The 27,946-nt window shown below is 43.2% G+C and overlaps 3 protein-coding genes and 1 long non-coding RNA gene across 12 annotated transcripts; 2 read left to right on the forward strand and 2 right to left on the reverse strand.

Moving 5' to 3' along the window:
* Positions 1 to 2,073: 2,073 nt before the first annotated feature.
* On the forward strand, positions 2,074 to 16,388 carry pold1 (polymerase (DNA directed), delta 1, catalytic subunit). The gene is made up of 27 exons (XM_015945878.3): positions 2,074 to 2,197; positions 2,955 to 3,143; positions 3,309 to 3,422; positions 3,552 to 3,692; positions 4,146 to 4,271; positions 4,505 to 4,673; positions 5,612 to 5,726; positions 5,868 to 5,997; positions 6,100 to 6,266; positions 6,347 to 6,451; positions 6,566 to 6,706; positions 6,790 to 6,900; positions 7,065 to 7,256; positions 7,927 to 8,015; positions 8,094 to 8,210; positions 8,299 to 8,412; positions 10,618 to 10,765; positions 11,746 to 11,841; positions 11,931 to 12,068; positions 14,651 to 14,826; positions 14,913 to 15,065; positions 15,143 to 15,245; positions 15,330 to 15,462; positions 15,545 to 15,658; positions 15,764 to 15,816; positions 15,967 to 16,064; positions 16,157 to 16,388. Exons 1-27 carry the CDS (start codon positions 2,089 to 2,091, stop codon positions 16,242 to 16,244), a joined length of 3,429 nt encoding a protein of 1,142 aa, XP_015801364.3. The 5' UTR covers positions 2,074 to 2,088; the 3' UTR covers positions 16,245 to 16,388.
* Positions 16,389 to 18,665: 2,277 nt separating this feature from the next.
* On the reverse strand, positions 18,666 to 20,821 carry zgc:55558. Of its 2 annotated transcripts, none has more exons than XM_015945881.3 (5): positions 20,467 to 20,821; positions 19,740 to 19,852; positions 19,238 to 19,416; positions 19,006 to 19,165; positions 18,666 to 18,917 (listed from the first exon to the last, which is right to left on the reverse strand). In XM_015945881.3, exons 2-5 carry the CDS (start codon positions 19,848 to 19,850, stop codon positions 18,804 to 18,806), a joined length of 564 nt encoding a protein of 187 aa, XP_015801367.1. In that variant the 5' UTR covers positions 19,851 to 19,852; positions 20,467 to 20,821; the 3' UTR covers positions 18,666 to 18,803. The 2 variants fall into 2 exon arrangements, with proteins under 2 accessions (XP_015801367.1, XP_015801366.1); XM_015945880.3 differs by lacking the exon at positions 20,467 to 20,821 and adding an exon at positions 20,055 to 20,251.
* A 404-nt stretch (positions 20,822 to 21,225) lies between these two features.
* Positions 21,226 to 22,605, forward strand: LOC139062157 (uncharacterized). The gene is made up of 2 exons (XR_011515744.1): positions 21,226 to 21,362; positions 22,416 to 22,605. It is a non-coding gene; the product is annotated as an uncharacterized lncRNA (long non-coding RNA).
* A 1,067-nt stretch (positions 22,606 to 23,672) lies between these two features.
* LOC139062156 (spectrin alpha chain, non-erythrocytic 1-like) lies at positions 23,673 to 27,716 on the reverse strand. 8 transcript variants are annotated; one of them, XM_070542670.1, is made up of 10 exons: positions 27,536 to 27,670; positions 26,918 to 27,068; positions 25,937 to 26,059; positions 25,649 to 25,783; positions 25,460 to 25,536; positions 25,272 to 25,376; positions 25,164 to 25,196; positions 24,184 to 24,231; positions 23,980 to 24,071; positions 23,673 to 23,899 (listed from the first exon to the last, which is right to left on the reverse strand). In XM_070542670.1, the coding sequence occupies exons 3-6, from the start codon at positions 25,988 to 25,990 to the stop codon at positions 25,370 to 25,372; spliced, it is 273 nt and encodes a 90-aa protein (XP_070398771.1). In that variant the 5' UTR covers positions 25,991 to 26,059; positions 26,918 to 27,068; positions 27,536 to 27,670; the 3' UTR covers positions 23,673 to 23,899; positions 23,980 to 24,071; positions 24,184 to 24,231; positions 25,164 to 25,196; positions 25,272 to 25,369. The 8 variants fall into 8 exon arrangements, with proteins under 8 accessions (XP_070398771.1, XP_070398768.1, XP_070398772.1 ...); XM_070542667.1 differs by having other exon boundaries at positions 25,649 to 25,866; XM_070542671.1 differs by lacking the exon at positions 26,918 to 27,068 and having other exon boundaries at positions 27,536 to 27,716.
* Positions 27,717 to 27,946: the final 230 nt, after the last annotated feature.

The following is a 27,946-nucleotide window of genomic DNA, read 5'->3' on the forward strand; positions in this document are numbered from 1 at the left end:
TGATACAACTATTTTCCTAAATAACCTGAATGAAATCCCCAAAATCCTGCAGATTATTGAAACTTTCTCGAAAGCTTCAGGGTTAAAGCTGAATTTAAACAAATGTGAGATCTTACCCTTAAATGATTGTACTATTTCTAACACTTTTAATATACCTTTTAAATCCAATGTCAAATATTTGGGTGTGTAAATAACCAAGAATAAGAATGATTTAGATAACCTTAATATTTGGGAGAAAATTCTAACCTGTAGAACTCATTTAAATAACTGGGCTCAGAGAGACCTATCGATTCTAGGTAGAATTTTTCTTACCAAAATGGAAAGTATCTCCAGGCTAGTATACCCTGCATATGCGATAGGAGTGCCTAAATCAGCAATCAAAGCTATCAACCAGCTAAACTTTGATTTTATATGGAAACGCAAAACCCACTACAGTAGGCAAGGTAATTTAGTCAAACGTTTTGAAGATGGAGGTTTGCAAGCTATTGAATTTGACAGCTTAAACAGCACCCTAAAAATAAATTGGCTTAGGTCATTTTTAAGAAGTCAAAATAGCCTTTGGTTTCACATTCCAAGCAAAATATTCTCAGACCTAGGCGGATTTAATCTCTTACTTAGATGTGACTTTGACATTAAAAAACTCCCCATAAAGCTCTCTTCCTTTCACCAGCAAGTTTTATTATACTGGAAATTAATATACAAACATAACTATAGCTCACACAACACTCCCCTATGGAACTGTCGTTACATAACAGTTGGAAACAAATCAATCTTTATGGGAAAAAGGTACGATAAGGGCATCTGGTCAATAATGCACTTGTTAAATGATAGAGGTAAAATTTTATTAGAAGATTTTACCGCCAATTATGATCTGCAAATAAATAACAAAGAATTTCAAAAAATTACTAAGGTTATCCCTCAAAACATTCTATGTACAGCATATAATCTTTTTCAAAACCCTGACTATAGATCCCCTGATCTCCCCTGAACTGTTTGGTAAATGGGCATAACATAACAGCTAACAGTCTAAAAAACTCCCACATTAGGGAATTATTTACTAATGTTTTTTTCCCTTATATATCCAATCCAAATTCCATCTCACATCTGTTCTCCGGTGATCAAAAGAAAGAGATCAGAAGAAACTACCTAAAACTTCCCATTCCTCCCAAAGCTAAGGAGGTCCACTACAAAATCCTCTCTGGTGTTTACCCTTCCAAAGAATTTCTCAGACGTCGCTTCGCTACTGATGATAATTGTTGCTCTTTTTGTAATGGGGATATTGAATCAACAGAACATTTATTTTATGACTGTATATTCTGTAAAGCCCTGTGGAACGATGTGCACTACTGGCTCTTCCCTAAGATCCCAAACTTACTTGAATTTTCTAAAAATGATATTATGTTTGGTTCTCTAAGAAAAGAAAAGAAGCTTGAAAATGTTTTAAATGTAATAATTATTATGGGCAAATTCTTCATTCACAAATGTCATTTTCTGAAAACAAAGCCGTCTTTTTTTCCTTTTCACAAAGAACTCTGCCTCTTTTTCTCATCTGTTAAATTTGTGGTCAAAAAACAAGCTCTGGATTTGAATCATATGATTGTTGAACTAGATCTGTTAAAGCCCCTAAGGTATGACTTTTTTATGTTTTTTTAATTATCTGTCTTTTTGTTCATTTGCTTGCTTATTTGTTTACTTTGATTCTGTTTGGGGTTTGTTTTTATTTTATTTATTTATTTATTTGTTGTTGTTTGTACTTCCTGTTCATTATCCTTCTTCTATATGTTGGAATTCAGCCTGTTCTGATACTATCTCATGTTGGTAAAGCTGAATCGTTGTAGAGATTGCCATAATTGTTCTACATTATGTTTTGTGCAAATAAAAAAATGTTCTGCCATGGCAAAAAAAAAAAACTCTCTTCCTCTGCGTATACTCTGACGTCTTTTTGCCGGGAACACACGGTTATTTTCTTGTACTAGGTTTAGTCAGATTCAACTAAATTTCCTCCTTGCCACCGATAGATTTTACAGCACTTCCGGCATTTATTCTTACGTCATTGTCCAATCCTTTACTGTTGCGTCTAGCAACCGGATGGAAAACATTTTTTTCCGCGCTTTCGGCGGCGAAAGTTCACAAATTAAAGAAGAGTGGCGGGAGCTGTTGTCGGTCGGAGTGAGTAGTGGAGGACAATATTTTAGAGGTATTTATAGCTTCATTACAGACGTAGCTGCTTTAATGTTTGTCCTAGGGGCTTTAATAGAGTTAGCGCCGTGGCGCGAGACCGTTTAATGTTTACTTCCGCGTTTGCTAGCTTTACTTTTCAGTCCCCTTAGCAAAGAAAGCTTTCACCATGGTAATCACGTGCCACAAACTTTATCGCTGGATTATTATGCCGGACATTATCGTACCTGTAAAAGCAAAACACCACCACGTGGGATAAAAGTTCCCTCTGGTATTGAAAAAGTCTGTTACTTGATAAATCATCCGTTGCTACGGAAGGAGCTGTGCTGTGATGCTAGTTGTGTTGGTTGAAACTAGCAGGAGTCCTGCAGCACTCATTTGGTCTTGGATGCTTACTCTTCCAACTTTTCTAAAAGTAAATCTTTTATTTTTACTCAAGCAGGTAACTACTTCTTTTGTCCCTGTATTCAATTAGTATAACTTGTACAGCATTTATTCTTTAAAAAACCCATTTATACCATACTAAATCTACCATTAAGTAGTGTACTTTAAAAAATATATTTTTTATGAGATCAAGAAGGATATCTGCCTAAAATAAACTTTACTTGATGACTGGAGAAAGTTCTTAGAGAAGTAAACAGTTGTTTAGTAATGTAGCATTTACTTCTATGACATCACAAGTATCAGCTTAATTAAATTAATGTTTTTCTTTTCCATCTCCAAAACACGTCTAACAAAACACCTGGCTCTATTGTTTTCCTTTGATTGATTTGTAGGAATGGACTTTAAACGGCGTAATGGCGGCCCCGTCATGGGTGGTGCATCCCAGGCCAAAAGAGGAAAAACAACAGATGACTGGGAGGACAACCCATCACAGTTTGAGGAAGAGTTATCCATGTTTGATGATATGGAAATGGATATGGAGGAGATGGAGGGGCAGGCAGGACATGATGTCATTCCTGTGGGTTAGTGTTGCTTGCACCATCACACGTTTCAAACATCATTTGGATCAGTTTATGTAGAAAAGTTCCAGTCCCACATTGCATCCCACTATTGTAAAAGTGTAAACATCATTCATAATATCTGTTTACTTTGACCCCCTTTGGTTGCAACCCCCCTTTTTTTGTCAGGTGATCTTTTCTCAGCAGACCTAAACCCTCGCTGGAAGAGGCCTCATGCCCCCATGCTGAACTCATCATCTGATACTTTGGTGTTCCAGCAGATCGATCTCGACTATTATTTAGGTAATGACCAACACAAAATCTGCACCCGGACTTTCACCGCCTACCCTGTTGGACGTAAAACATTTTAGAAGCAGAGGAGACTGCTGGTTAGATGAGGAAATTAAATAAAAGATTTTAAACATTTTTCAGGTCCATCTGTTGCCGGCATGCCCGGTCAGTCACAAGCAAACGTGCCAATCATCAGGATGTTTGGTGTAACGGACAGTGGCAACAGTGTGTGCTGTCATGTTCATGGCTTTGCACCTTACTTTTATGTTCCTGCACCAAATGGTAAGCACTTCAGTCTTCTAACATGATTAAACAATAAAATCTTATTGTAGTGAGTGTTTTTGTTTGCAAGTTAATTGTGGTAGAAAGGGGGGACGACGGCGGCAGATGAGTTAGGTGTCTGCCCTGTAATCCAAAGGTTGTGTCCTCGGGCAAGACCCACCTTGCTTGCTGGTGATGGCGCCAGTCAATACACCCCCAGGTCTGCTGTGGCTACATTGTAGTTCCTTACCACCAGGGTGTGAATGTGTGTGTGCATCATGGGTGTGCATGGGTGAATGTTGTACAGTGCTTTGGGGGGTTGTAGGACTCTAGAAGGCGCTATATCAAATAATCAGACAGCCGGTAGATTTTTTCTTATTCACACTGATGTGTAGTTTTATCTTTTTAGAAAAAACACATAAATTAATGTTTGATCATCAAACTCAAAATGGTTTTGTTTTTTATTTTTAAAAGGGTTCAAGCCAGATTATTTGGGTGAATTTAAAAGAGAGCTGAACTCTGTTGTGCTGAAGGACATGCGCTCCAATAAGGACAACATCTCCATCACAGTGCTGGCTGTGGACATCACACGTAAAGAGAGTGAGTTCAAAAAAGAAGGAGCTAATCCTTTTTTTTTGTTGTTGTTGTTCATTTAGTTTACATTTGGCTAGATTATTTGCTTTATTTGAGCTCCCAAATGTTCATTAGAAATTATTAGTAAAGTGATGAAAGTGTTCTTACATTTTGTACAACCATTTTGCCATTGAAACAAAGTGTTTGAACAGATTATAAAGGGAAGAATGAATGCAAATATCTTGTTTGTTTTCCTAAAGGCATGTATGGCTACCACGGACAACGCTCTCTGGACTTCTTGCGGATAACCATGGCGATGCCTCGTCTGATTGCACCCGCAAAGCGTCTGCTGGAACAAGGTTTTAAGTTTGGACACTACCCCATCCAGAACTACCAAGCCTATGAGGCCAACATAGACTTTGAAATCAGGTGTGTCTTTTAAAACAGAAGAAAGGGTAAAGAGTGTTTATTACAAAACAGACAAAAGATGTTTAAATGATCAGGGTTGTTTGTCTTGTTCTTCTAAAATCAGAGCTGTTTTTAGTTTCCAAAAAAAAAAGCTGTGAAATTTACACTTAGTACAACTTATAGTGTTTTTGTGGATATGAATTGATTAAGGACATATATAAACAATTAATATCTGAGTTTTTCTAACTAATCGTGAACTTTTAGTAACTGCATTTATGATTTCAAGAGACGTCTTCATATAAGAGACTGATCTTTACGTTTTTAAAGACCCAAGTTCAGTAAGAAACAGTTTTTTATTTGTTCTTTTTTTTAAACATAGTCACTCTGAGTTTTTCATGCAGGCTGAAGGTGAAATAGTCTTCTACCCCTTTTTCCTGCATTAGCTTCTGATAGAAAGTAGATGGGGAAAGACTCGGATTAGAAAAGCTAGTCAGATCTATGTCGCACAGAAAATTAGCGTTCATGGACTCGCCCATCTTGGCTCATGACAGGGAAGGCTGTTCTTGGTTTAGCCTCTAGGAGAGGGCAGAGAGCATCCCAGCTAGAAGAGGCTAACCATTAGTGTTAGCATCTCTGCAACATGGCAGAACTCATTCAGACTTACAAAAAAAAAAAAAAAGGTGGTGGAAGACACGTTGTTGTTGTTAGCCAATCAGAGGTGAGATCAGAATATCAGGAAACGATAATGAGTAAAATTCCAAATCCTGCTGTTTTCCGCCACCATTCTCCGTCTAACTTCTGCTTCCTGCAACAGGAGCGCCAACGCCAGAGCTTTTGTCCTCTCACAGAGAACGACACACAAGGCATTCATTTATAGTAGAGACCACAGCAGATGTATTGAAAACAAACAAACAAGTGAATCAGAGCTGTAAAGCCTAAAAGCATCCCTGTGTTCCCAGGTTCATGGTGGACAGCGATGTTGTGGGATGCTGTTGGATCGAACTTCCCAAAGGCAAGTACAGAGTACGCGAAGAGAAGAGCCACGGGGACACAGATTCTCAGCATCCAGGAAAGGTCGGTCCTGTTTTCCTTCATAGTGTGTGCTGTAATCTGCGTGACAACCATACTACCGATTTACAGATTTTTTTCCTTGTTTTCTGTTTTTACATCAAGAATGTTAGAGCGGTGGTTGAGATTTTTGCTTTTGCCCTGCAGGTTTCGCTGTGCCAGTATGAGGTGGATGTTGGATGGACGGATCTGATCAGTCACCCTGCAGAAGGAGACTGGCAGAGGATAGCCCCTCTCAGAGTCCTCAGCTTCGACATCGAGTGTGCAGGAAGAAAAGGTAATACGAAGGCTTCTGTATTGTACCAAATATCAGTAAATGATTTAAACACGTCTCCAAGGCTTTGACAAACTCTTTTAAGATGCATTTGTTTCTTTCCAGGAATCTTCCCAGAACCAGACAAAGATCCTGTGATTCAGATCGCATCTATGGTCCAACGTCAGGGGGAGACGGAGCCTTTCATCCGAACCGTCTTCACCCTTCAGCCCTGTGCTAGCATCGTTGGCTCGCAGATCTTCTGCTTCACTCAGGAGAAGCAGCTTCTTCAGGTAACGGCTCACGCCGGGAGGTTTGTCCCTTTATTACGGTGTCCCTTATCCGTCCTGTTATCTTGTCTCTGTGTGAGCAGAGCTGGGCGGAGTTTCTGAGGACGGTGGACCCAGACATCATAACTGGATACAACATCCAGAACTTTGACTTTCCCTATTTGCTCAACAGGGCAGCTGCTTTAAAGGTTTGGCAGAGACACGTTTAATCTGTGTTGAAATATAAGAAATCTCCCTCTTTGCTTTGAAAAAGATGTTATGTTTTCTCCTCCACCTTTGGTAAAATGTTCACGACTTTCCAGGTGACTTATTTTCCGTACTTGGGTCGAATGCGGGGCAAACGGTCCGTTTTACGAGAGTCGAGTTTCCAGAGTAAGCAGATGGGTCGCAGGGAGAACAAAACCATCAACATGGAAGGTCGAGTCCAGTTTGATCTGCTGCAGGTCGGCATGTAGCTTCTGGTTACTCTACACTAGGCTCTGTGAGTGATGTTTTCAGGATATGTCTGTTTGTGTGATTCTCTCAGGTCCTCCTTAGGGATTACAAACTACGCTCCTACACTCTGAATGCTGTAAGCTTTCATTTCCTGCAAGAGCAAAAGGAGGACGTGCAGCACTCCATCATCACCGATCTGCAGGTAGGAGTCCATGGGTCGGGTTATGGCCCCTTCAGGTTTGACTGCTTTTATAAATTGTTAGGTCAGATAATTGCCTTGCTTTGATGAGTTGAGATAGAACAAGAGATGCATATATATATTTTTTCAGTTTTTAATCTCTTATCGTCTGTTTCCCTCCTCACCAGAATGGAAATGAACAAACGCGGCGTAGACTGGCGGTCTACTGTCTGAAAGACGCCTATCTGCCGCTGCGGCTGTTGCAGAAGCTCATGTGTGTGATTAACTACATGGAGATGGCCAGAGTGACTGGAGTACCGCTCACCTACCTGCTCTCAAGAGGACAGCAGATCAAAGTCGTGTCTCAGCTGTTGAGACAGGTGAGGAAAAACAATCTCAAACTCAAAACGGTTTTGTTTACGTTACAGAGGTGCACTTGTGTGTTTTCACCTTGTGACATGAGCCTGGCTCACCTGGAGTCTCTGTGTAGATGCTACCTACCATAACATCTGATAAGCTGTAACAAGAGCAAAGTAAGTGGAAGCTGGTTTAGACCCAGATTGGAGCGAGTGGTGAATAACACTTTACCCGACTCGCCTGTCCTCTTTCTGTGGAGGCAGTAGTTCGTCTGATCTCTTCTCATTCTCAGTTAAACTTTTGCTTTTTCACAAATGCCACCAGATCACACATGACCGTGCAGCTCTGTGAGAATCAGACATATTTATCCAGCAGGGATTCATATAAACATGGGGTTGGCTTTTAAATGCACACATAATACCTCATGCATAGTCAGTGGGCTGTCTTGAATGGCTGAGAGAGAGATGCTGTTCGGTTTGCAGCTCAGAATGAGGCAAGGATTCATCACTAACCCTAAATGATATTCAGAAAGTGCCTAAGCATTTACTGCTGCTTCCAACTAGACTTTAAAGAACAGTACGTTGGAATAATATCAGTTTCTTTACAAAATCAGTGCCAGAAAGGCTCAAACTGTGCAGCTCCAGCTCATGTTGGGGTGTGTGTAGAAAATAATGTGTGTGTTTTCTGTTCTAGGCGATGAAACAGGACCTGGTGATGCCGGTAGTAAAGACAGAAATTGGGGAGGACTACACTGGAGCTACGGTCATCGAACCAGAGAAAGGGTGGGGGCATATTTACTGGTTATGCTGGTATGGAGCCACACTCCTCCTCCTGTGTGTCTGATTAAAACTGGTTTGTAGATATTACAGCCTTCCTATTGCCACCCTGGACTTTTCGTCTCTGTATCCATCCATCATGATGGCTCACAACCTTTGTTACACCACGCTGCTGCAGAAAGGATCTGCAGAAAAACTGGGGTGAACATGTTGTTTTTTTTTTTTTTTTGTTATTGTTCTCATTAGCTGTAGCTGTTAATTTTTAAAATGCTTTACTGTACATCTGCAGATTATCATCTGAAGATTTCATCAAGACTCCAACAGGTGACCAGTTTGTAAAGAGTTCTGTGAGGAAAGGACTTCTCCCGGAGATCCTGGAGAATCTGCTTGCTGCAAGAAAAAGGTTAGAGCTAAAAGAACAATCACCAATTGATTATTTAATTGAAAGCAGAATTTCCATAGGATCCCATTTCTTCCAATAAAAACTAGGGGTGCAACGGTACGCTAAACTCGTATTCGGTTCGTTTCAGTGTTTTGAAGGGCTTGGTTCGATTAATTTTCGGTATATTATTATTATAAATGGTAAATGGTAAATGGCCTGTATTTGATATAGCGCCTTCTAGAGTTCTCGAAACCCCCCAAGGCGCTTTACAACACAATCAATCATTCACCCATTCACACACACATTCACACACTGGTGGGAATGAGCTACAATGTAGCCACAGCTGCCCTGGGGCGCACTGACAGAGGCGAGGCTGCCGAGCACTGGCGCCACCGGTCCCTCCGACCACCACCAGCAGGCAACGTGGGTTAAGTGTCTTGCCCAAGGACACAACGACAGCGACAGACTGAGTGGGGCTCGAACCTGCAACCTTCCGATTACGGGACGAGCACTTAACTCCTGTGCCACCGTCGCCCGGTTATTAGATTTATTTAATTATTTAATATCTGAAGTGGCTCCTATAGTGAGCAGAACCAGGGGTCATCACAGGCTGCTAATCTAGCATGATGTATTTAATTACTTCTCAGGTTATTTGCGCCACAGACATATATGCAGGGTATCCGCGTGTCCTTAAAAATTCTTAAATTTGCTTTTCCAAATTTAAGGCCTTAAAAATCCTTTAAAATGACAAATAATCCTTAAATACAGTTTCCAGAGGTCTTAAATGACCAAAGACCCAATAAACAAAATCATTTTGTTTCTATTAAATTTTGTGAATTTCTAGTTAGTGTTCAGCATTTTTGTGTATGATGTTGGCGTAAGCGGAACCGTACACATTCAGTTGCTTGTGAAAGGGGACTATTTTTAGATGAGCACATTAGCTGGTTAAGCTGGTGGTAGCTTGCGCCATGGGGAAGTGCAAGTTTGATGGTAACTGGATGGTTAATCCCACTTTTGCGATGTGGTTAGCACCGGTTCCAGGCAATAGCTAGAAATTATAGCTTAAATTTAATTTCAAAAGTAGCTTAAATTTGGTCAAAGTGGCCTTAAAAAAGGTCTTAAAAAGTCTTAAATTTGGCTCCCTTAAACCTGCAGATACTCTGTACATGCACAGATGCCCCGTCGACAGTCGCTGCCTGTTGGAGATGCCGTATTGGCCAACCGCCATTTTAGATAGATTAGCCCCCAGTGCATTCATTTCTACTGAGGAAGGTGCTTACCCAACTAAAAAACACGTTTTATCAAGCTTTTTCACAAAATAAAACACAAGGTACGGCATGATAAAATTAATTAAAATATAAATATAATTAATTAAAAATAAATATTAAATATAAAATCCTATCAGGTAGGCTAGAAAAGTCACTAGTAATCCCACGTGATCTGTTATCAATAGTACGCTGGTTGTTGTAACCGTAGGCTGCACGGAAAAGGGCATAGTTGCTCACTCTGCATTGACTTTGGAGAGTGAGGAGACCCATCCAACATGGCAGCGACGCTTTTACACACTCCAGCGCCCAACGGGGCGTCTACGTATTCATGTCTATGATTGGCGCAGCTCATTCTCATACAGACGAGTGTTGTGTTTGACATGTTTTTATTTCTTAAACGCTCACCTCACACCGCAGAGTTTCTTCTTTAAAACTCATATTAAATAACGAGCATCCTCCGCACCGTATTTTTCTTTGTAGGATGAAAACTTTACATCAGTTGTCCCAGCGGAAAGGTTCAGCAGACATGTTTGCCACTGTGTGCCTGCACACTGTGAGAGAAGGGAGGGAGAGGCGACACGGTGCTCAGAGTCTCTACACGGACTCCACTGCAGCTGCAACAGTCAACTGGTTTGATCCGCTCCGAAAGACTTTGATCAGAATTTGCAGATCACGTTTTTTAAACGGAGATCGGGCGCGTGCAGCCATCATGCGTCATTCAATACAGCGTCTGAGCGGAAACTCCCCGAGGAACTTTTATCTGCGCTTAATTTGTGCGATTGTGTGAAAAGTTCATTATTTAACGGGAAAAATAAACCGAAACGGTTCACATAACCCCCGTGAACCATTACACCCCTAATAAAAACTATTGGTTCTGATCCTCTGTGTGTGTTGTGGACTAAGCCAGATGTTCCAGGTGTTTTGTCCTTTCTTGGATTCGTCTATCGTCTGTCCACAGGGCCAAGGCAGAGCTGAAGAGTGAAACGGACCCTTTTAAGAAGCAGGTGCTGGATGGTCGACAGCTGGCTCTGAAAATCAGTGCGAACTCCGTCTACGGCTTCACCGGGGCTCAGGTGGGCAAGCTGCCCTGCTTGGAGATCTCACAGGTGAGCACCCGGGGCGTGATGACCACTCAGAGTGGAACAGCTGGACTCCAGGTTCCAGGTTGGGGTTTACCCTTGTTTGAGTTCCCTCTCACACGGTTGTGCGCTGATGGGATGTCGGCGCCTGAGCGGTAAACCACGGGGATGCAGAGTGAAGATGAGCATTTAAATAAAAACCACACCACAGGTGTTTTGTTTTAGCAGGTGGAGACAGAAGTGTAAACAAATGGTGCCAAAGAGCTGTTGTAAATAAATCATCATAGAAAGTTGTATCAGAAGTATTTATACTTTATATAAAAGACGGTGTCCTTCTGGCCTGAGAAAAGTTATCATATCAGCTGTTTTAATCCTATAAACAGGGACATTTAATAAATAATTCCTATTTATGCTAAAGTTTGACTAAACAGACTCAGCGTTTCTTTTGGTTTGAGGTCTTAATAGAAATCTGACCAGCATAATTATGGTTTCTAATAGGGATGCACCGATAGTATCCGTATCGGTGCAGATACCGATACGATACTGGTCTCGGTATCGGTAAAAGTTAACCGATACCAGGAACCGATGCCAATGCAGTTGCTTGAAAATGGCTTCACTGTAACTTGTCATTTCTGTTCACCTAATATTTTAGTTTTGTGATGATTTCCATTCATATATTTTACTTTTTATCTACCTCACAGTCTTTTCCTGTTGAAGGCAGAGAAGAAAATAAAATCTGCATTCCAAATCATTGCATTTTTTTGTGTGTTAGAAGTATAGGTATCGGTAATCGGTATTGGCGAGTATTCAGATCCAAGTATCGTATCGGTTTGGAAAAAAGCGCATCCCTAGTTTCTAACTCAAGAGTCCATGAAAATCATGATGTATTGATCACGCTCAAAGAGGCCGGTGCTTTTGATCCTGGGTGAAACAAATGTAATTTCAACAGTTCAATTCCCAGAATGGTAACAGAATTTGAACCGATGACGTGTATCTCCGTTGTTCAGAGTGTGACTGGTTTTGGAAGACAGATGATTGAGCGGACCAAGCAGCTGGTGGAGTCCAAGTACACCATCTCCAATGGTTGTGACGCTGATGCTAAGGTGAGGAACACGCCTCTGATTCCTGATAAACCAGACTTGTTTGTGTCGTAAACACTGAAATATGTGTGTTTACTAATAATTCCTGTAAGGTCATCTACGGAGACACGGACTCCGTCATGGTCAAGCTTGGAGTTGCTACTGTGAAGGAGGCCATGGATATCGGGAGGGAAGCAGCTGCCTGGGTGTCTTCCCATTTTACACCCCCAATCAAGCTGGAGTTTGAGAAGGTGAGCCTTCAGCAGGACACGTTGGTCTCGTCGTTAGAGAGCAGCGATGTGACCTCAGATCTATATATCTGACACACGCGAGGAAACAATATTTATCGAAAATATGTTCTCTTCTGTTAATATATTTGTCCATTTTTTTTACATTCTCACATACCAGATACATTGCAGCCGAGCAAATACTTACAAAATGTGTAGAACTCCATTTAAAGAACTTTTAGTTTGCAAAAAGTACAAAACCTTTAAGGAGCAGCTTAGCTGAGACACCATTTTTGACTTGCTGTATTAAACCGAATATAGGACGACCCTGAAATAAGACTTTCCAAGACTAATCTTCAGAAAAGACCAACAAAAAAAACTTTTTAAATGAACTATTTTCTCTGAAAGTTTGAGAACAAATACTGAGCAAAAATACTATTTTGCTGACATGTGAAATCAAAAGTCAAATGAAGCTTTTATTCAGGCGCCCTCTCGCTGTACTCACTCTCACTCACACTGCTGCGGTCTCGGTGTACCATCAGATGGCTACACCTGCCGACTCCCCCCAAAACGTCATCCTCACTGCAATCCAATACATCCATGCATGCGATGTTTGACGCCTCTGCAGAAAAGACCACTGCCATTTTAAAATTCGCATAACTCTGCCTTATAGCTTGTGAACGTTCTGTTCACTCCGCTCCGGACCTCTGGTCTTTATGCATTTTTCTCCTGTTGAGAACACACAGCCTGGCGCCCTCTGCTGTTACTGGTGTGTAATGACCCCAGACAAATATCAGCATGTGTAAATGCTTAGACCCCGATTATGAGACGACCCCACATTTTAAAATTATTTTCAATGAAAAAAACCTTGTCTCATATTCGGGTCAATACGGCATTTTTGAAAAAGATCAGTCCCTCCTGAGTTTAGTATGCTGGCTGAGCATAAAAATAGTCTTCTACCAATATCTTCTGATAGAAAATGGAAAAACGCTCAGTTTTTGACAGGTCTACGTCACACTGTCACTTAACATTCGTGGACTCACCCATCTTGGCTTGCGACAGGGAAGGCTGTTGGTTTAGCACATATGTCAGACACAAGGCCCGCGGAGCATTTTTATGTGGCCCCCGAGATAATTATGAAAAATATATTAAAGCTGACCCGCTGGTCGATTTTACCACAAAGACTACAACTCCCATGATGCTTTGCGGCGTTAGCGGGAGCCGAAGCGCCCCCTCCTTTGTGTTTTTTCCAGCGTCTGCTGCCGGTGTCTGCAGCTACGCTGTCTCGGACAAACTAAACACTCCTCTCACTCAGCGCCGAGTTTACTCAGCTTTTTGCCGATGTTGAAGCCCAGAAACAGAGGTTTTAACCGCTCAGTAACGTGTTCACGACTGAAAGCGAAAGTTTTCCAACTAACTTCCAGACAGAACTGATATAACTCCAGCGAGCAGCGACACGCTCAAACCAGCACGACTCTGTGGCTGCTGTCGTTGTTGTGTTTCCTCCCCGACACACAACAACGTGGTCAAGCTGCTCAGACATGTTCAGCAGCACAAACCTATGTGAGCACCTGTTGTCATCTAATGTTGTCATTATTATGATGAAGATGAACAAAACAACAGGAGTCTCCTCCTCAGCTCAGATCAACCCCATGATGCAGGTATCTGGCTGGAACAGGTGAGCATCACAGTAAACCAGTGGAGCAAACTGAGCTTTAAATATGTTGGTTTTATGCTCTTTTTCTGCTCCAAAACATGAAAGTTAACAGGTGAGATGTTGCATTTTCATTTAAGATAAAATGATATTTTGATTTTGTTGTTGGCCCGTGAGAAAAGATTTAACCTACAGTAAACAGGAAGTGGAAAGGCTGCAGATAGATGAATAGAATAGAAAATCCCTTTATTGTACCTCAGTGGGGAAAGCTAGATGTCACAGCAGCGATGACACGTATTACAGGAGAAAAAAAGGAGAATAAAAAATAAGAAAAATGAATAAACAAGAAAACATAAATCCTGAATAGATTTTAAAAATGCTGATTATACCACAAGTAATGAATACTACTCAGATTATTTAAAATGGACTTGCTCGTGTGTAATTTGGTTAGTCCACGTTCGGTGTTAATGCAGAAATAAGTCTGTTTTCAAATTAAAAGGTTCAAAATTGCATATATGTTTATAAAGAAAATGTGCAAATTTGCCGTCACTTTTTCAAAAAATATTAAGTTTGGCCCGCGACTTCGTCCCAGAGTTTCATTTCGGCCCCGTGCGAGTTTGAGTTTGACACCCCTGGTTTAGCGTCTGGAAAACCGCAGAGAATGTTTCGACTAATAGAAGCTTGCTTTGAATCCTCACTGACCTCTCTGTGTGGAGTTGGCATGTGTGGGTTTTCTCTGGGTTCTCCAGCTTCCTCCCACAGACTAAAATCATAACGGTAGCATTTAAATCTCACACAGAACCACACCTCAGTAAATCCAACCAATATTGCAATGGGGCTATTTTATTTTCCATGTATCCATTTTGACTTTTTGAATGGTTTCAGTTGTTTTCGGTGCCTTTCAGCTCATCAGAGGCTAACCAACGCTAACGTGAGTTAATGATCTCCACAGGTCTATTACCCGTACCTGCTGATAAATAAGAAGCGCTATGCAGGACTGTATTTCTCTTCGAGTGCAGACACTCACGACAAGATGGACTGTAAAGGCATTGAGACTGTCCGCAGAGACAACTGCCCTCTAGTGGCCAATCTTATCAACACATGCTTACAGAAGATCCTTATTGACAGGTACAGAAGTTCTTATTTACACTTAATGATGACCTAAACCGCAGTTATTTGCTATAACAGACTCCTGTTTTTTGTGACATATTTAGGGATCCACAAGGTGCTGTGGGTCATGCCAAAGAAGTGATTTCAGACCTGCTGTGTAATCGTATCGACATCAGCCAGCTGGTGATCACTAAAGAGCTGACGCGCACGGCTCAGGAGTACGCTGGCAAGCAGGCTCATGTGGAGCTGGCTGAAAGGTCTGAGAAAACACTAACCAGCCATCATCTCTTATTAGTCCATGTTAGAGGTTCACTTTTTACTGTCGTTTTATCAGAATGAGGAAAAGGGATGCAGGCAGCGCCCCAAACCTGGGAGACCGGGTGCCGTACGTCATCATCAAGGCAGCAAAGGGAGCGGCAGCATACATGAAGTCTGAGGTGTGCAGTGGCATCTCACACGCTCTGGTATTCTGTTCTTCCTGTTTTCTTTCTGGTAATAACTCCGATTCCTCCATGCTTCAGGATCCGATCTACGTGCTGGAGAACAACATTCCCATCGACACACAGTACTACCTGGAGCAGCAGCTGTCCAAACCCCTACTGAGAATATTTGAGCCCATTCTGGGGGAGAGTAAGGCGGAGAGCGTCCTGCTAAGTGCGCCAACACTCACCGTTGCCCGTGTGGAGAGGCGTTTTAAGTGTCACACGATCCTTATGAGAGATGTGCTGTGTTTCAGAGGGTGACCACACGCGCTGTAAGACCGTGCTGACCTCCAAGGTCGGAGGCCTCATGGCGTTTGCTCAGAAGAGAAGCACCTGCATCGGCTGCAAAGCTGTGCTGAAAACAGATGGTGTGTGGCTGAATTTCCTGTTTCTTTCTTTTTATACCCAGTTTTATTTTTGAGGTCATGACATGTCGACACACCAAGTTTAGATAATTATTAATGTCATTTCAGCGGCTGTGTGTGACTTCTGCAAGAAGAAGGAATCTGAGCTGTACCAAAAAGAGGTACGCAGTCCATCCCAGACATTAGAGCTGCCTGGGTCGTTTCTGTGATTACAAACTTAACAGAAACGCACTTCTGAATGGATAAAATGTCTATTTTCTTTTCTTTCATATCAGATTCAAGCTTATATGTAAACACTCTGTTCCCTTCAGATCTTTCATCTGAATACGCTAGAGGAGCGCTTCTCTCGCCTGTGGACTCAGTGTCAGCGCTGCCAGGGCTCCCTCCACGAGGACGTGCTCTGCACCAGGTACGAACTCAACACGTTCTCGCCAGATCTGTGGACGGCCATGTTGAACCGCTGCAGCGTGGTAGTAACGGTGTAAACGTTGTCCTCTGCAGCCGCGACTGTCCCATCTTCTACATGAGGAAGAAGGTCCAGAAAGACCTGGATGACCAGAGCAAGCTGGTGTCTCGTTTTGGGTGGTGACTCTCACCACCACTCTCTTATTCCTCTCAACTTCTGGATTTTGATGTAAAAATGCAAATAACTACTTTTTATGTTTTCTAGAATGGATAAAATGACATGTAGTGCTTTTTTTTTTTATTAAATAAAGTCAAAAGTCTTTCTAAACCTCTGGTTTCCTACTATAATTAGTGATAAACATTTATGAGTCAACCTCACAGCTACTGGACTTGCAGCAGGTTGACCTTTTAGCCCAGCTGTACCAGTACCACCAAAAGTCCTGTTAGAGATGAAGAACTAGACCTCAAACCACATCTCGTTAAATCTTCATTTTGTTGACAGCGTCGACCAAAAGAGCATTTTTCTCTCATGTGATTTACGTCTTCAGAATAAGTCTACAGGGGGAAAAAAGTAAACGTGCCAAAGACTTTAATTTGTTCAAATGAAGCGTGTGTGACAGATTTGATGCCTTCTTCTGAGAACCACAGCTCAGGTTTAGGAGCTCCTAGTCTGACGAGCCAGCTGCTCACCCTCACAGTGGAGGTAGCTCACTCACCACTTTATCAAGTGTGCATTCAGCATTTTACTACACTGCAGAATGCACTCAGTGGTTCTACAAAAATAGAAAACCAACAATCCATTTACCAGAAATGGATGCTTTGTTGGATTTCCTAACCGTCGAGCATCACCTGTGGTAAACGCTGCCAGTAATGCCTGCCTGGTGCAGTGATGCAACAGTGTGTAGACGCAGTTATTACTACATACTGTTACCATGTGACCAGAAGCAGTGGTAACACCGAGTGGAGCAGCACGGTTACTCAGTGGCTGATTGAAGATCCTGAGTAAACGTTTAAAATGGCACCGACCCGAACACACAGGTTACTAAAGGGGTGAGGCTTTAACGAACATCCTGAGCCAGGTTGATGTTCTTTTCATTGCGTGATTAAAGCCTCGGAGGCTGAGGAGAGAGCATCTCACTGGGCTGACTGGCTACGAGAAATCAGAAAACACCCAGAAAGTTTTAGCTGGAACTGATCTGGATGTTAAACTCACAATTGTGCAAATGAGCTGTTTTTCTCATCTTAAGTGTTTGTTATCCAGTATGAAAAAGATTTTTGTTCTTTAAAAATTCTAATTTGTTTTTTTAAGAGAAGCCACCGATTCCTTCATATTTTTATACATAAGACGGACATTTTAGTCCCCACTGCTTTTAATGATGTAAAAGCCAATCAGATGCTTTGGATTAGTCACAACATATTTCTGCATGCCCTAGTTATACTCTAAAATGAGTCTGGGACCCTTAGAGATAGGGTGAGAAGCTTGGTTATCTGGGAGGGGCTCAGAGTAGCGCCGCTGGTCCTCCACATTGAGAGGCCGGTTGAGGTTGCTCAGGCATCTGGTCTCCTGGACGCCTACCTGGTGAGGTTTAATGGGCACGTCCAACCAGGATACCTAAAGGAAGAACCATGACACGCTGGAGGGACCGTTTCTCATCTGGCCAGGGAACATCTTCAGATTCCCTGGAGGAGCTGGCCCAAGTGGGCTTAGGCGGCTGCCCCTTTGACCCGACTCCAGAAAAGAGGATGGACGTGCAGGATTTATTTTTATTTTTAAGAAGTGACAGAATTTGTAGTCCATTTCCTGATTTTTGGACATCTCACGCCAACGTGACTCACTGACTCAGTTTGCAATGTTGATGTTTTATCTCCACATATTACACGAGCTTGAAGGAGTTCTGCTTTGTGGCGGAGTTGCTAATGGTTAGCTTCTACTTGTCAAGAAGTTCTCTACGGTTTCCTTGATGCTCAAACAACAACCTTCCCCGTTGTAAGTCGAGAAGGGCGAGCCCATGAACGTTTATTTTCTAATGCAGCAGATAGTCTCCTACACCTGTTTTCCAAGTTCAGCCTAAACGAATAACAGAGTGACCGATTAAAATCAGAAATAATAAACAAAATCTTGAGTTTTCAGCATTCCACAGCTTTAAAACGGAGTGTGGAAAACTTTGAAAACGGAAACGTGTAGGAACTCTGGTCCGAACGGGGTTGGAATTTTGGCACATCTCAGAAACTCTGAAGTATGTTTAGAGAGGTTTCTGAATACAGCAACAACTTTTTCACAGAAACGTGAGCGTGTCCGGCAAAAATATTAGATATTTAGAATTCTAGGCACAAGATCAAGCCCCTGTGACTCAATGCAAGGGAGTTGATCGTAATTTCTCTCAAACAAATGCAGCCCGGTGAGATACTAGCTAAGAGACTATTAAAAATAAAACGTTTGTTTTCTTGTAAAGTTCAAACCTAAAGCTTTAGGAAAAAAAGGGAAGTGTTGATTCCCACAAGTAATCAATGGTAATTTGGACTGACCTCATCAGCTGGTTTGACTCAAAGTGTAAAATTGAACTATTTTACAGTGAAGTTATGTAAAAAAAAATGGACGTTGGTCTCAAATGAATCAATAACTATTGGTCACTTGAAAGAAGAGGATGTGGACACATTTGTTTTCCAGCTGGATGTTTCCAGAGGGAGCAGAGTAAAACAAGTGCTCTCAGTGATGGGGTGTGTGTGTGTGTGTGTGTGTGCGCTATAGTATAATGCAGCGTCTCTGAGTGTTCTTCTTGCTCTTCTTGCTGCTGCGTTTGCTCTCTTTGTATCTTCTAATCTCCCTCACTAGAGAGTAGAAGGCTTCCTCTACACCCTGCAAATCAGAAAAACAAATCAAGAACCCAGAACATCATTTCCCACAAGCGCAGCTAAATGCAGGTGTTTAGGCCATTTCTGTGTACCTGTCTTGTTTTGGCAGAAGTCTCGACAAACGGCACACTGTAGCTTCGTGCCAGCTCCTGAGCCAGTCGTGTTTCCACCGTGCGGGTGCTCAGGTCACTCTTGTTCCCCACCAGCACCATGGGAACGCGGTCACTGTCCTTCACCCTGTAGATCTGCTCTCTAAAGAGGACACACACACAACCAGACCTTCAAATCTGAGATCACTGTTGTTACATATGAGCTGGCTGGTACCTATAAAGGTGAACATCTTCAAAGGACTTGGTGTTGTTGATGGCAAACACACACAGGAAGCCCTCTCCCGTCCTCATATACTGATCCCTCATGGCGCTGTACTCCTCCTGACCTGCAGTGTCCAGGATGTCCAACAGACACGTCTCCCCGTCAATCACGACCTGCCTTCTGTACGAGTCCTGTACAGGCACACAGAAAAGGGTTTGATTTATTAGTTACCGCTTAACAATTATGAAAGACTCATGCTCCAGTAATGAATCAAACATCTGTTAATTAAACACTGCTGTGGATTGAAGGAAATTATCTTTTTATATGCAAGTCAGTCTAGATTAAACCGTGCCATGTCTTTATCAGCCAGATCAAACTTTAATCTCAACACTTTTAATAAAGAAAAGTCAAATCAATGAAGGGTTTAAGTAAAAAACAAAACAGAATAACAATAAACAGGCCAGAACTGCTAGCAGTAACTTTAGACACGGACACGGTGGCCGGGTTTTCTCACCTCGATGGTGGGATCATATTCGCTCTCGAAGTGGTTCTGGATGAGCTGGATGGTGAGAGCGCTCTTCCCCACACCTCCAGCCCCGACAACCACCAGCTTGTACTCGATCATACCTGCAAACAGGTTGAGCCAACAGGTGAGACTCACTGGTAAAAGCCTTGATGTCGTAAGGTCATTACGGTGATCATTAACGCCGACATGGCGAAGAGACGAGCCCAGATGTATCCCGTCGCGGACGTGTTTGTGTCACATAGGTCTTCTGATCACTTCTAAAACAACGTGAAAGGATATTATTAAAACAGACAACTTGCTTACCTGTTTGTTGGACTTGCAACGGTGTGAAATAATAGCTAGCTAGCGGTCTTTCCGACAGATAAATGAGATTAGCTACATAACGTTAGCCTGAGTGTTTCATTGTTCTGTAGCAGAAGCAAATTGACAAATTGTCTGTCAGTCTAAAGTATCACGTTTAAATACGAAAAGGATATCTGCGGGTGTGCTACCGACAACATAAATTTTAATGCTACACAAAAATTACAATCCACTGTGTGTAGAACTCCCTACTTCTCCATTTCTGTTCATTGTAAACGAAGCGTTAATCCATCCGTGAAACAGCCAATAAAATGAAGATATCCTAACAAACGTTTCATTTGTCCAATGAGAGTTCAGGTTTGAGTTAAAGCCCTTCCCTTATTTTCCAAAACGGTCCAATGAGAAGCAGCCATACCTTTCCCAGCCTGGCCTTCTTCTACCTCCGAGTTCTTTGTAACTTTTAACACGATGGAGGCTGCAGCTAGGTATTATTGAATTGTATGTCAATAAGGTCTCGCGAGAGCACGCACAATCACGAGAGGATAATTAAACGTCCGTGAGAGGATAAGTTCCCATCCACTAGCGCTCAAAAAGTCCTCCGCACGTGTTTAAAACTATCCGCGAGCGCGAAAAAGCACCTGGCACGTGTTTAGAAAGACCCCAGAGCACATTGTATCCAGTCAAGCACAGACAATTGTCCCTGTCGCTCGCGCGTGGAACTGTTAACACACGCTCGCGCAGCCCGCTCTCTGCTCTATCTGACAAGTTTCACTTTTGACAGTTTGGGGGGCGGGTTCCAAGGAGCCGCTTTCCCTAAAGTGATTGGTCACTTTCAGACAGAGCTCTTTACCACAGTTTCTCACAGTTAAGGTGCAAAAAACGTCTTTGATTTAACTGTGTCCGAACCATAGACTGTACATATACTGGACAAACGGATTCCATTGGCTTCAATAACACGTTTGTTGTCTATAATGGGAGGTGGCCACCACCGCCATTTTGACCGTGTCACAGGTTCCGTCCAGCCCAGACAATTCCATAAAAGGGAAGAGAGGAGGCGCTGAGGGTGTGGCTGTAAGGCTGGGCTCGAGTGACGACACCCAGGCGAACTAGCTACGAGCTAACCTGAAGCTAACCCTGGCTAACCCAAAGCTAAAGCGGAGGTGGGAGCCGAGCTAACGGATGTAGCCACCTAGCTTCAACCCAGCCGGAGCTAACTGGAACACCCATCGACCTGAACCTTACACGGAGTTTAGGTGGAGGTTTTCTGCGCCTGTTCGTGAGAAGTACCAGTATTAAAAAAGTTTTAAATCGGTAAGTTTATAATTTATTTCCGTAATGAAAACATTTTGCTTTGAGCAAGTTTTCAGTAGTTTTTTTCGGCGCTATCACTCCTGAGTCGCACCAGCCATTAAATGTATCATGAAGAAGAGAACATATATTTAAGTCGTATTTTGGGGGGACATTTTATTATCTTTCTTACAAAATCTGAGACCAAGCGTTTCACATTGCAACACAAGCACCGGTAACCATAACAGAATGAACAACAGCCAGCAGAGGAGAGGATGGCGGTGTTTCCACCCCTCCCGGCCGGCGAGGAGAGCTCATTCCTGGGCTGGAGCCGGCCCTCAGCACCCCGCCACAGGCTCTAACAGATGCTGGCGGTGTTTGAAACCCTCCCAGCGGGACAGGGGAACTCATTCTTGTGTGGGTCGGAGTCGGCCCGCAGCAGCGCGGTGTAGCCTACATATTTTGTTAGATAAGTCGCTCTGGAGTATAAGTAGCAGGACCAGCCAGAATATGTAAAAAAGTGCGAGTTATAGTCCGGAAAATATGGCAGTTATTAGTATTCGAGCTAAATTAGCAGCCTAAATACATTTCATATATTTCCAAAATGTAATACTTGTTTGTATCTTGTACAGCCAACTAGTCTTTATTCTGGACTCAGTACAATTTACCAAAAGTAAAGAGACATTCTACAGATGAAGTAAGCACAAGATAACTTACTGGAAGACACGGAATTATCATGAGAACCAGAACAAGAGAGCCTGATAACAGTCATGTGAAAATAACAGTTAAAAAGTATGTATGTATAATAGAAATAAAAATATATTAGAATTAGTGTAACTCACTGTGATCCAAACAATAAATCAGCCATAGCTGATTAGTAAATATGACATGAGGTCTTGGAGTTTTTAATTTTCATTTTTTTCTTAGATCTGTTAAAAGGTCACCATGGCAGCCTGTGTGTCTCCAACATCAGCTACACAAAGCAGCAAGTGTAAATTCCACATACCTGTCTCACCACTTCATGTATGGTTTTGTACTTTAAACAATTATGACAAACCTGTTATTTTTTCTCCATAGCCATTTGGATCATTGGAGACAGCTGAGTGAGGCGTGGTGCCCAGAGAGCTGCAGAGACAACCTTGGCCTCCCTGACGTCTGTGTCTCCTGGTTCGGTTGGGGCGGACCATCGACATACATACATACATGTGCCGACACTTTGCGCCCTGTTTTATAAAATGTAGTGTTAAAAATAAATGTTTTTGCTCAATTACTGGAATTTCTTTGGTTAAGACAAAAGTGAGGAATAATCATTTACAAGTTGTTTGTACAACAGGCCCATTTTAAATCCCAACAGTTTCTTAGCAGACAATAGAAATTTGTTCTTTACTAACTTTACTTGGTTTAAAAATCTTACTAAAATAGTGGCGTATTGCAAAACCCAATCATACTTATGTAAACATTAGCTTTGTAGATATTTTTTACAGATCTGTATTTGTGTGCAACAAATCCAAACTTAAATAATTTGTCATTCTTTATTGAAAAACAACAAAATACAGTTATACAGAAGTGTGGGAAAATGATAATGTGAAAGTATTGCTATTTAAATGTAATCCTATTTATCTTTAAAAAGAAAAACTCTAAAAATGTCCTGTACAGCATCATGACAGAAGAATGGTGGTCTGTCTGTCAGAATGTGCTGAACAGATTTGCTCTTTGAAGAGGAGTGTCATGTTTGGAGGAAGGTACTTAACCCAAGACATGCAGAATACAACACTGACCAAAAACTGATGGAAAAAATGATTTATTTATGAGGAACTTAAGGTGCACAGATAAGTCTGTGGTTGGAACTGCAACAACAGCTCAGCGTCTGGAGGAGGGAGAACACAGGTGAGCTTAGGTTCTGGTTTCAAAATCCATTGTAGGCAGGCAGAGGTGTTCAGCAGACTTACTGTGGTGGGTGTATGTGTTGGCTGGAGGAGAGAGAGTTAGAGAGGAAGCGCAGGAGAGGGAGCAGAGGTGGAGAGAAGCGGGGCGTCCTGGTGGATGGGGCACTGGGTGAGATGAGAGGTGGGTTATGGAGGTTGGTGATAAGGTCCGTGTGTTGAATATCCAAATCCTGGAGTAGAGGTCAGTATCCAATGAGGTCGACAGGAATCCTGAAGAATGGTAAATCCAATATAAGAGCAAAAACACTACGAAATAACATTAATCCTAGGAACACTAGAGGTAACACGAGTGGCTGGTTACTACCAAAACTGAGGCAATCTTCTGGCGTCAACTTGTGTCCTCCATCCACCTTAAATAGGAAAGCACCCCGCTGATTGCTGATCAGGAACGGCTGGGGTGGAGTCACCAGAACCATGAAGAACGTGTCTCCAGAGACAACCCGGGTCCTGGTACCAATCAGGAAGCGGACCTTATCACCCAGAGCTGCCAGGTCATGCTCAAAGCCTTCATGTTCATGCTGCAGAGCCTGAACGCTGGCCAGGTCGTGGCCGTAGTTGTCTGTGTTCAGGGCCTGGTTCTTCTCCTCGATCCACTCTTTGGTCTCATCAGCATCTCTGAGAAGACATCAGAACTCCATCTGAGTGTGGGTCCAAACTCTACTGACCCGTAAGCGGCGCATAAGTGTGCGGGGTACCTGTGGAAGCGCTACACCTCATGGGCGCTGCCCAGCATGTTGCTCCGGTCTTCAGCCAGCTGTTGCAGCGAGCGCCAGCAGTTGTTCAGCTCCTGGAGAGAAACCAAACCCAGTGAGATGAAGGTGGACGCCAGCGGGCTGGACGCCGGACAAGGAAACCTGGAGACGGATCGCTCAGACAGGAAGGGAAGAGCTTCCTCTTACCTTGATGGAATTAAAGTTAGCCGTCGTCTGAACGCCCAACCGTACGGTCTGAGGTCAAAGGTCACAGGAAACACACACCAGTCAGCAGTCATACAGATGCATAAAGATAACTGTAGCCATGGCAACCAGCTGACATGTCCCCACTTTCACCAGCACCTGGTGCCTGCCGGGTCACCTGAATTCCTGTGTGATGTCAGCACGGTCGGCCGTGACTGCGGCCATCAGAGGTGACCTCTGATCAGCTGAATGAACTCACCTTCTAGGGTGACGCCGTCTTACCCCGGGTTTCCACGGGAGCCGTCAGCAGCACGTTACTGCAGCAGCACGTCTTGCTCGCGTAAGCTGCTGCTTGGCCCTTCCCACGAGACGCGAAGCAGCAGGGGAGCAGCTGTCACCGACCGAGCACGAAGTCACACGAGTGACTTCATCAGTAAACACAACAACAAGCAGGAGAAAACTACAACATGGTTTGTGTTTTATGTTCTGTCCATTTTATAATCGCCAATACGGACCTGAAAAACAAAGGAGACCGCTAGCTAGGTGATAACTTCTCACGGGGCCGCTCAGTTAGTAACTGTTTTTAAAATTAAAGCAACCGGAAGGCAGTACGTTCTTTATTCTGAAAATCTCAGTAGCTTCTCTCAATTTCCGCGTCCGATTTCCTGTCTTTCCTTCCCCAAAAATGTCGAACTTGACCCGTTTCAGAGGCGTCGCGCGTAGAAAATAGAACCGGCGCGTAAAGGCCGTGACATGCTGCTCCTGAGACGCGGCCGACTCGCGCTGCTGACGGCTCCAGTGGAAAAGGTTCTGTTGACCACAGCGGTTCCTATCAGCAGCTATGACGTGCTGCTGCAGTAACGTGCTGCTGACGGCTCCTGTGGAAAGCCGGGGTTAGAGTCGGCTTCATCCTGTAAACAAACAAATGAGTGGTAACAAAAACACCACGTCTGGTTCTGGTGGAGGCGGAGGACAACACGCACCTTTCCAGGAGCAGAACCCAGATGTTCTTGTTGCTACAAACAGAGACGAGCAGAGTTAACAAACCAGGAAGTGAGAGGGACCAGCTGCTGCAGACAGGTGACGCTCACCTGAGCCTGAACCATAGGAGCCTCCTCAGCCATCAGACCTTCTGACTCCAGTTCAGATGCCACCTTGTTGATGTCCCTCAGGCGGGACTCGTTGGCCTTCAGGTCCTGCAGGACAAAAGCACAGCTGATTATCACCTGAGCTGATCTGACAGCTGCTGCTGGAAGACGGAGAGGAGGAAAAGTCCGACCTTCTGGAAGTCGTCAAACTTCTTCTGCAAGACCTCGACCTGCTCCAGGTCCGACCCGTCTCTCCATCCTCATTCAGCTAAAGACGCGAGTTCAAGTAAAACAACCTAAAGTCACACAAACACAAAGCAGGTGTGGAGATGTTCGCTCTGAGCTGGAGGTCGTTCCTCGGCTGTGAAGGGCACACGAACCTTGTTGGTGCTGTTGAGCAGCGTGAGGATGTCGCCCTTCTTCATGGTGACCTCTCGAGGACTCTTCTCCTGGTAGTCGTACAGAGCCAGAACCAGCTCCTTCCCGGTCTCATCGTCAGTTGGAGCCGCTTGTTGCTGTCGGGTTAACAGGTCTGGTGTTAGAACGTGGTGGATAAGAATGTTCTGACGGGCCGAGGGTTCTGAACCAGCGAAGTGACCTGGACCCAAACAAAGTGAGCCAGAACCTGCAGACACCTCAGAAACATGTCAGGACCAGACCTGCTCTACCTTCTTCCACCATGGTCTCTCCTTTCTGGGTGACAGCCTTGATGCGAGGTTCATGACATGTGATCTCAGCCTGCAGAGCCTCGTGCTTCTTCAGCAGGTTCTGGACACCAATCAGGTCCTTCCCTGAGGACACATGTTAGAGTTCAGCATTATGCAGTAGACAGACCAGTTTAACCCAGGGGTTTCTTTCTTCTACAATCTGCTCTTTAACTGTATTATTTCCTGCTATTTCAGCTGTTAACTTTATTTTTTCTCTAAGTGTTTTTCTCCCCAGAAGAAGCTACAATGATGTTCTGCTGAGCTGTGGTGGCCTCATGGAGGGGGCCATCATCTAGCACACTGCTGCTAACCACTTAATCATTCTCCCTCTCCTGATAATAACATTTTACTTTCTTTGATGTTGGATGTACTACTGCTAGTTTACCCATTTAATTATAGATTCACTAGGATAAATACAATAAAATTTATCTCTCGCCAAATAGAATATTTACTAAGAAATCACAATGTAACGTGTGTGTGTGTGTGTGTGTGTGTGTGTGTGTGTGTGTGTGTGTGTGTGTGTGTAAAAGCCGTGTGTAGTGTTTATTTATAAAGCATATGTTGTTGGATTTTATCCAGAATCGAGACTTTGAAAATATATTGTTTAATTACAGTTTGATTTATTTGACATCTGTATAATGTTTATTATTTTGTTTTTTCCCCCTAAATGCCTAACGTTTGAGTTTAACATGAATATCAGTCATTCATCCCAATACATGAAGTTACACATTTTAAATTTTAATAGGGGAAGACTGCAGGAGGGAGCGGTAAAATCATAGACTGTACATACTTGCTACCCGCCGGCTGTGATCACAAGCGACAACATATTAGTTCCCGCTGCTTCTTCGGTAAACAGCGCCAACAAAAACAAAGAAACTTGGGATCTTGTCGGCGTGGCGGTGGGATTTAAGGGAAACGCTGTATGCCCTATAGACTTCTCACCGAGCTGCAGTATTTCTCCGGTCAGATCTGTCTCTGAGAGCTCCACGAGCGGTCAGCCCGCGCAGAAACTAGCCGCCGCACCGGTCAGGCTGCCTGGCCTGACCGCTGGGGATTACCGGATGGAAGAATGGACACAGGTGTCACTCCAAGCCTGCTGGAGATTTTAAGGGTTCAGATGAAAACACCCTACCACTCAGGCTGCTTACACATTGCTATTAAGTTGTCGCTGTTGCGCTCACGCCATAATACAGTATTAGATGCGGTTAAAGTCAGACATGAAAAACTCCACGAGCGGTCAGACCACGCAGCAGCTAGGCGGAGCAAGTAGGCGCCGGATCGGTCAGGCTGCCCGGCCTGACCGCTGGGGATTACCGGGTGGAAGAATGGACACAGAAGTCTCCCTCTTAGCGCTCCGTCATATTTCAACCCATTTTGATCTTTTACCATATTACCCATCTAAATATGCCCTATTAATTATTTTACCGTATTTTACATTTAAATTTCATGGTTAAACAGTAAATGCTACATGTTAAACTGATGGTTAGCTAGCTACTTCGGTAAACTCAGCTAGTTTAAAGGCAGCAGTGACATAAAATACGAATATAGATTTTAACTTACCGAAAAAAATGAAGTGGAGACTCCTTGGACGCTCTATTAGTGCAATTAATACCACTGCAAGTCATTTTGTCCAACAATTGCACCAATAATATCCAAAACAGAATTCACAAGCACAGAGACTCAAAATCCCGAAACAGCTTCCAGGAGGGGCCGAGGCTGTACTGAGGCCTTTCCACGGAGCTAGCTCTGTGGTCACGTGGGTCTGAGGCGGCGGTCACGTGTGTCGGATGCTCATTAATTATACAGAATTTTAGGCTTTCAATACACTTAAACAGAAGAGTGAGAAAAAAATTCACCCCCCTCAGAGTTGTCATGAGTATAAACTAGATAATTTAGACAAAAAACATGTTTTGGCACCAGGCTGTAAACATGTTTATTTCTGCTGTGAAATCGGCATTTTCAACATGGGAG

Source organism: Nothobranchius furzeri, chromosome 12 (assembly GCF_043380555.1).
Source record: "Nothobranchius furzeri strain GRZ-AD chromosome 12, NfurGRZ-RIMD1, whole genome shotgun sequence".
NCBI lineage: Eukaryota > Metazoa > Chordata > Actinopteri > Cyprinodontiformes > Nothobranchiidae > Nothobranchius > Nothobranchius furzeri.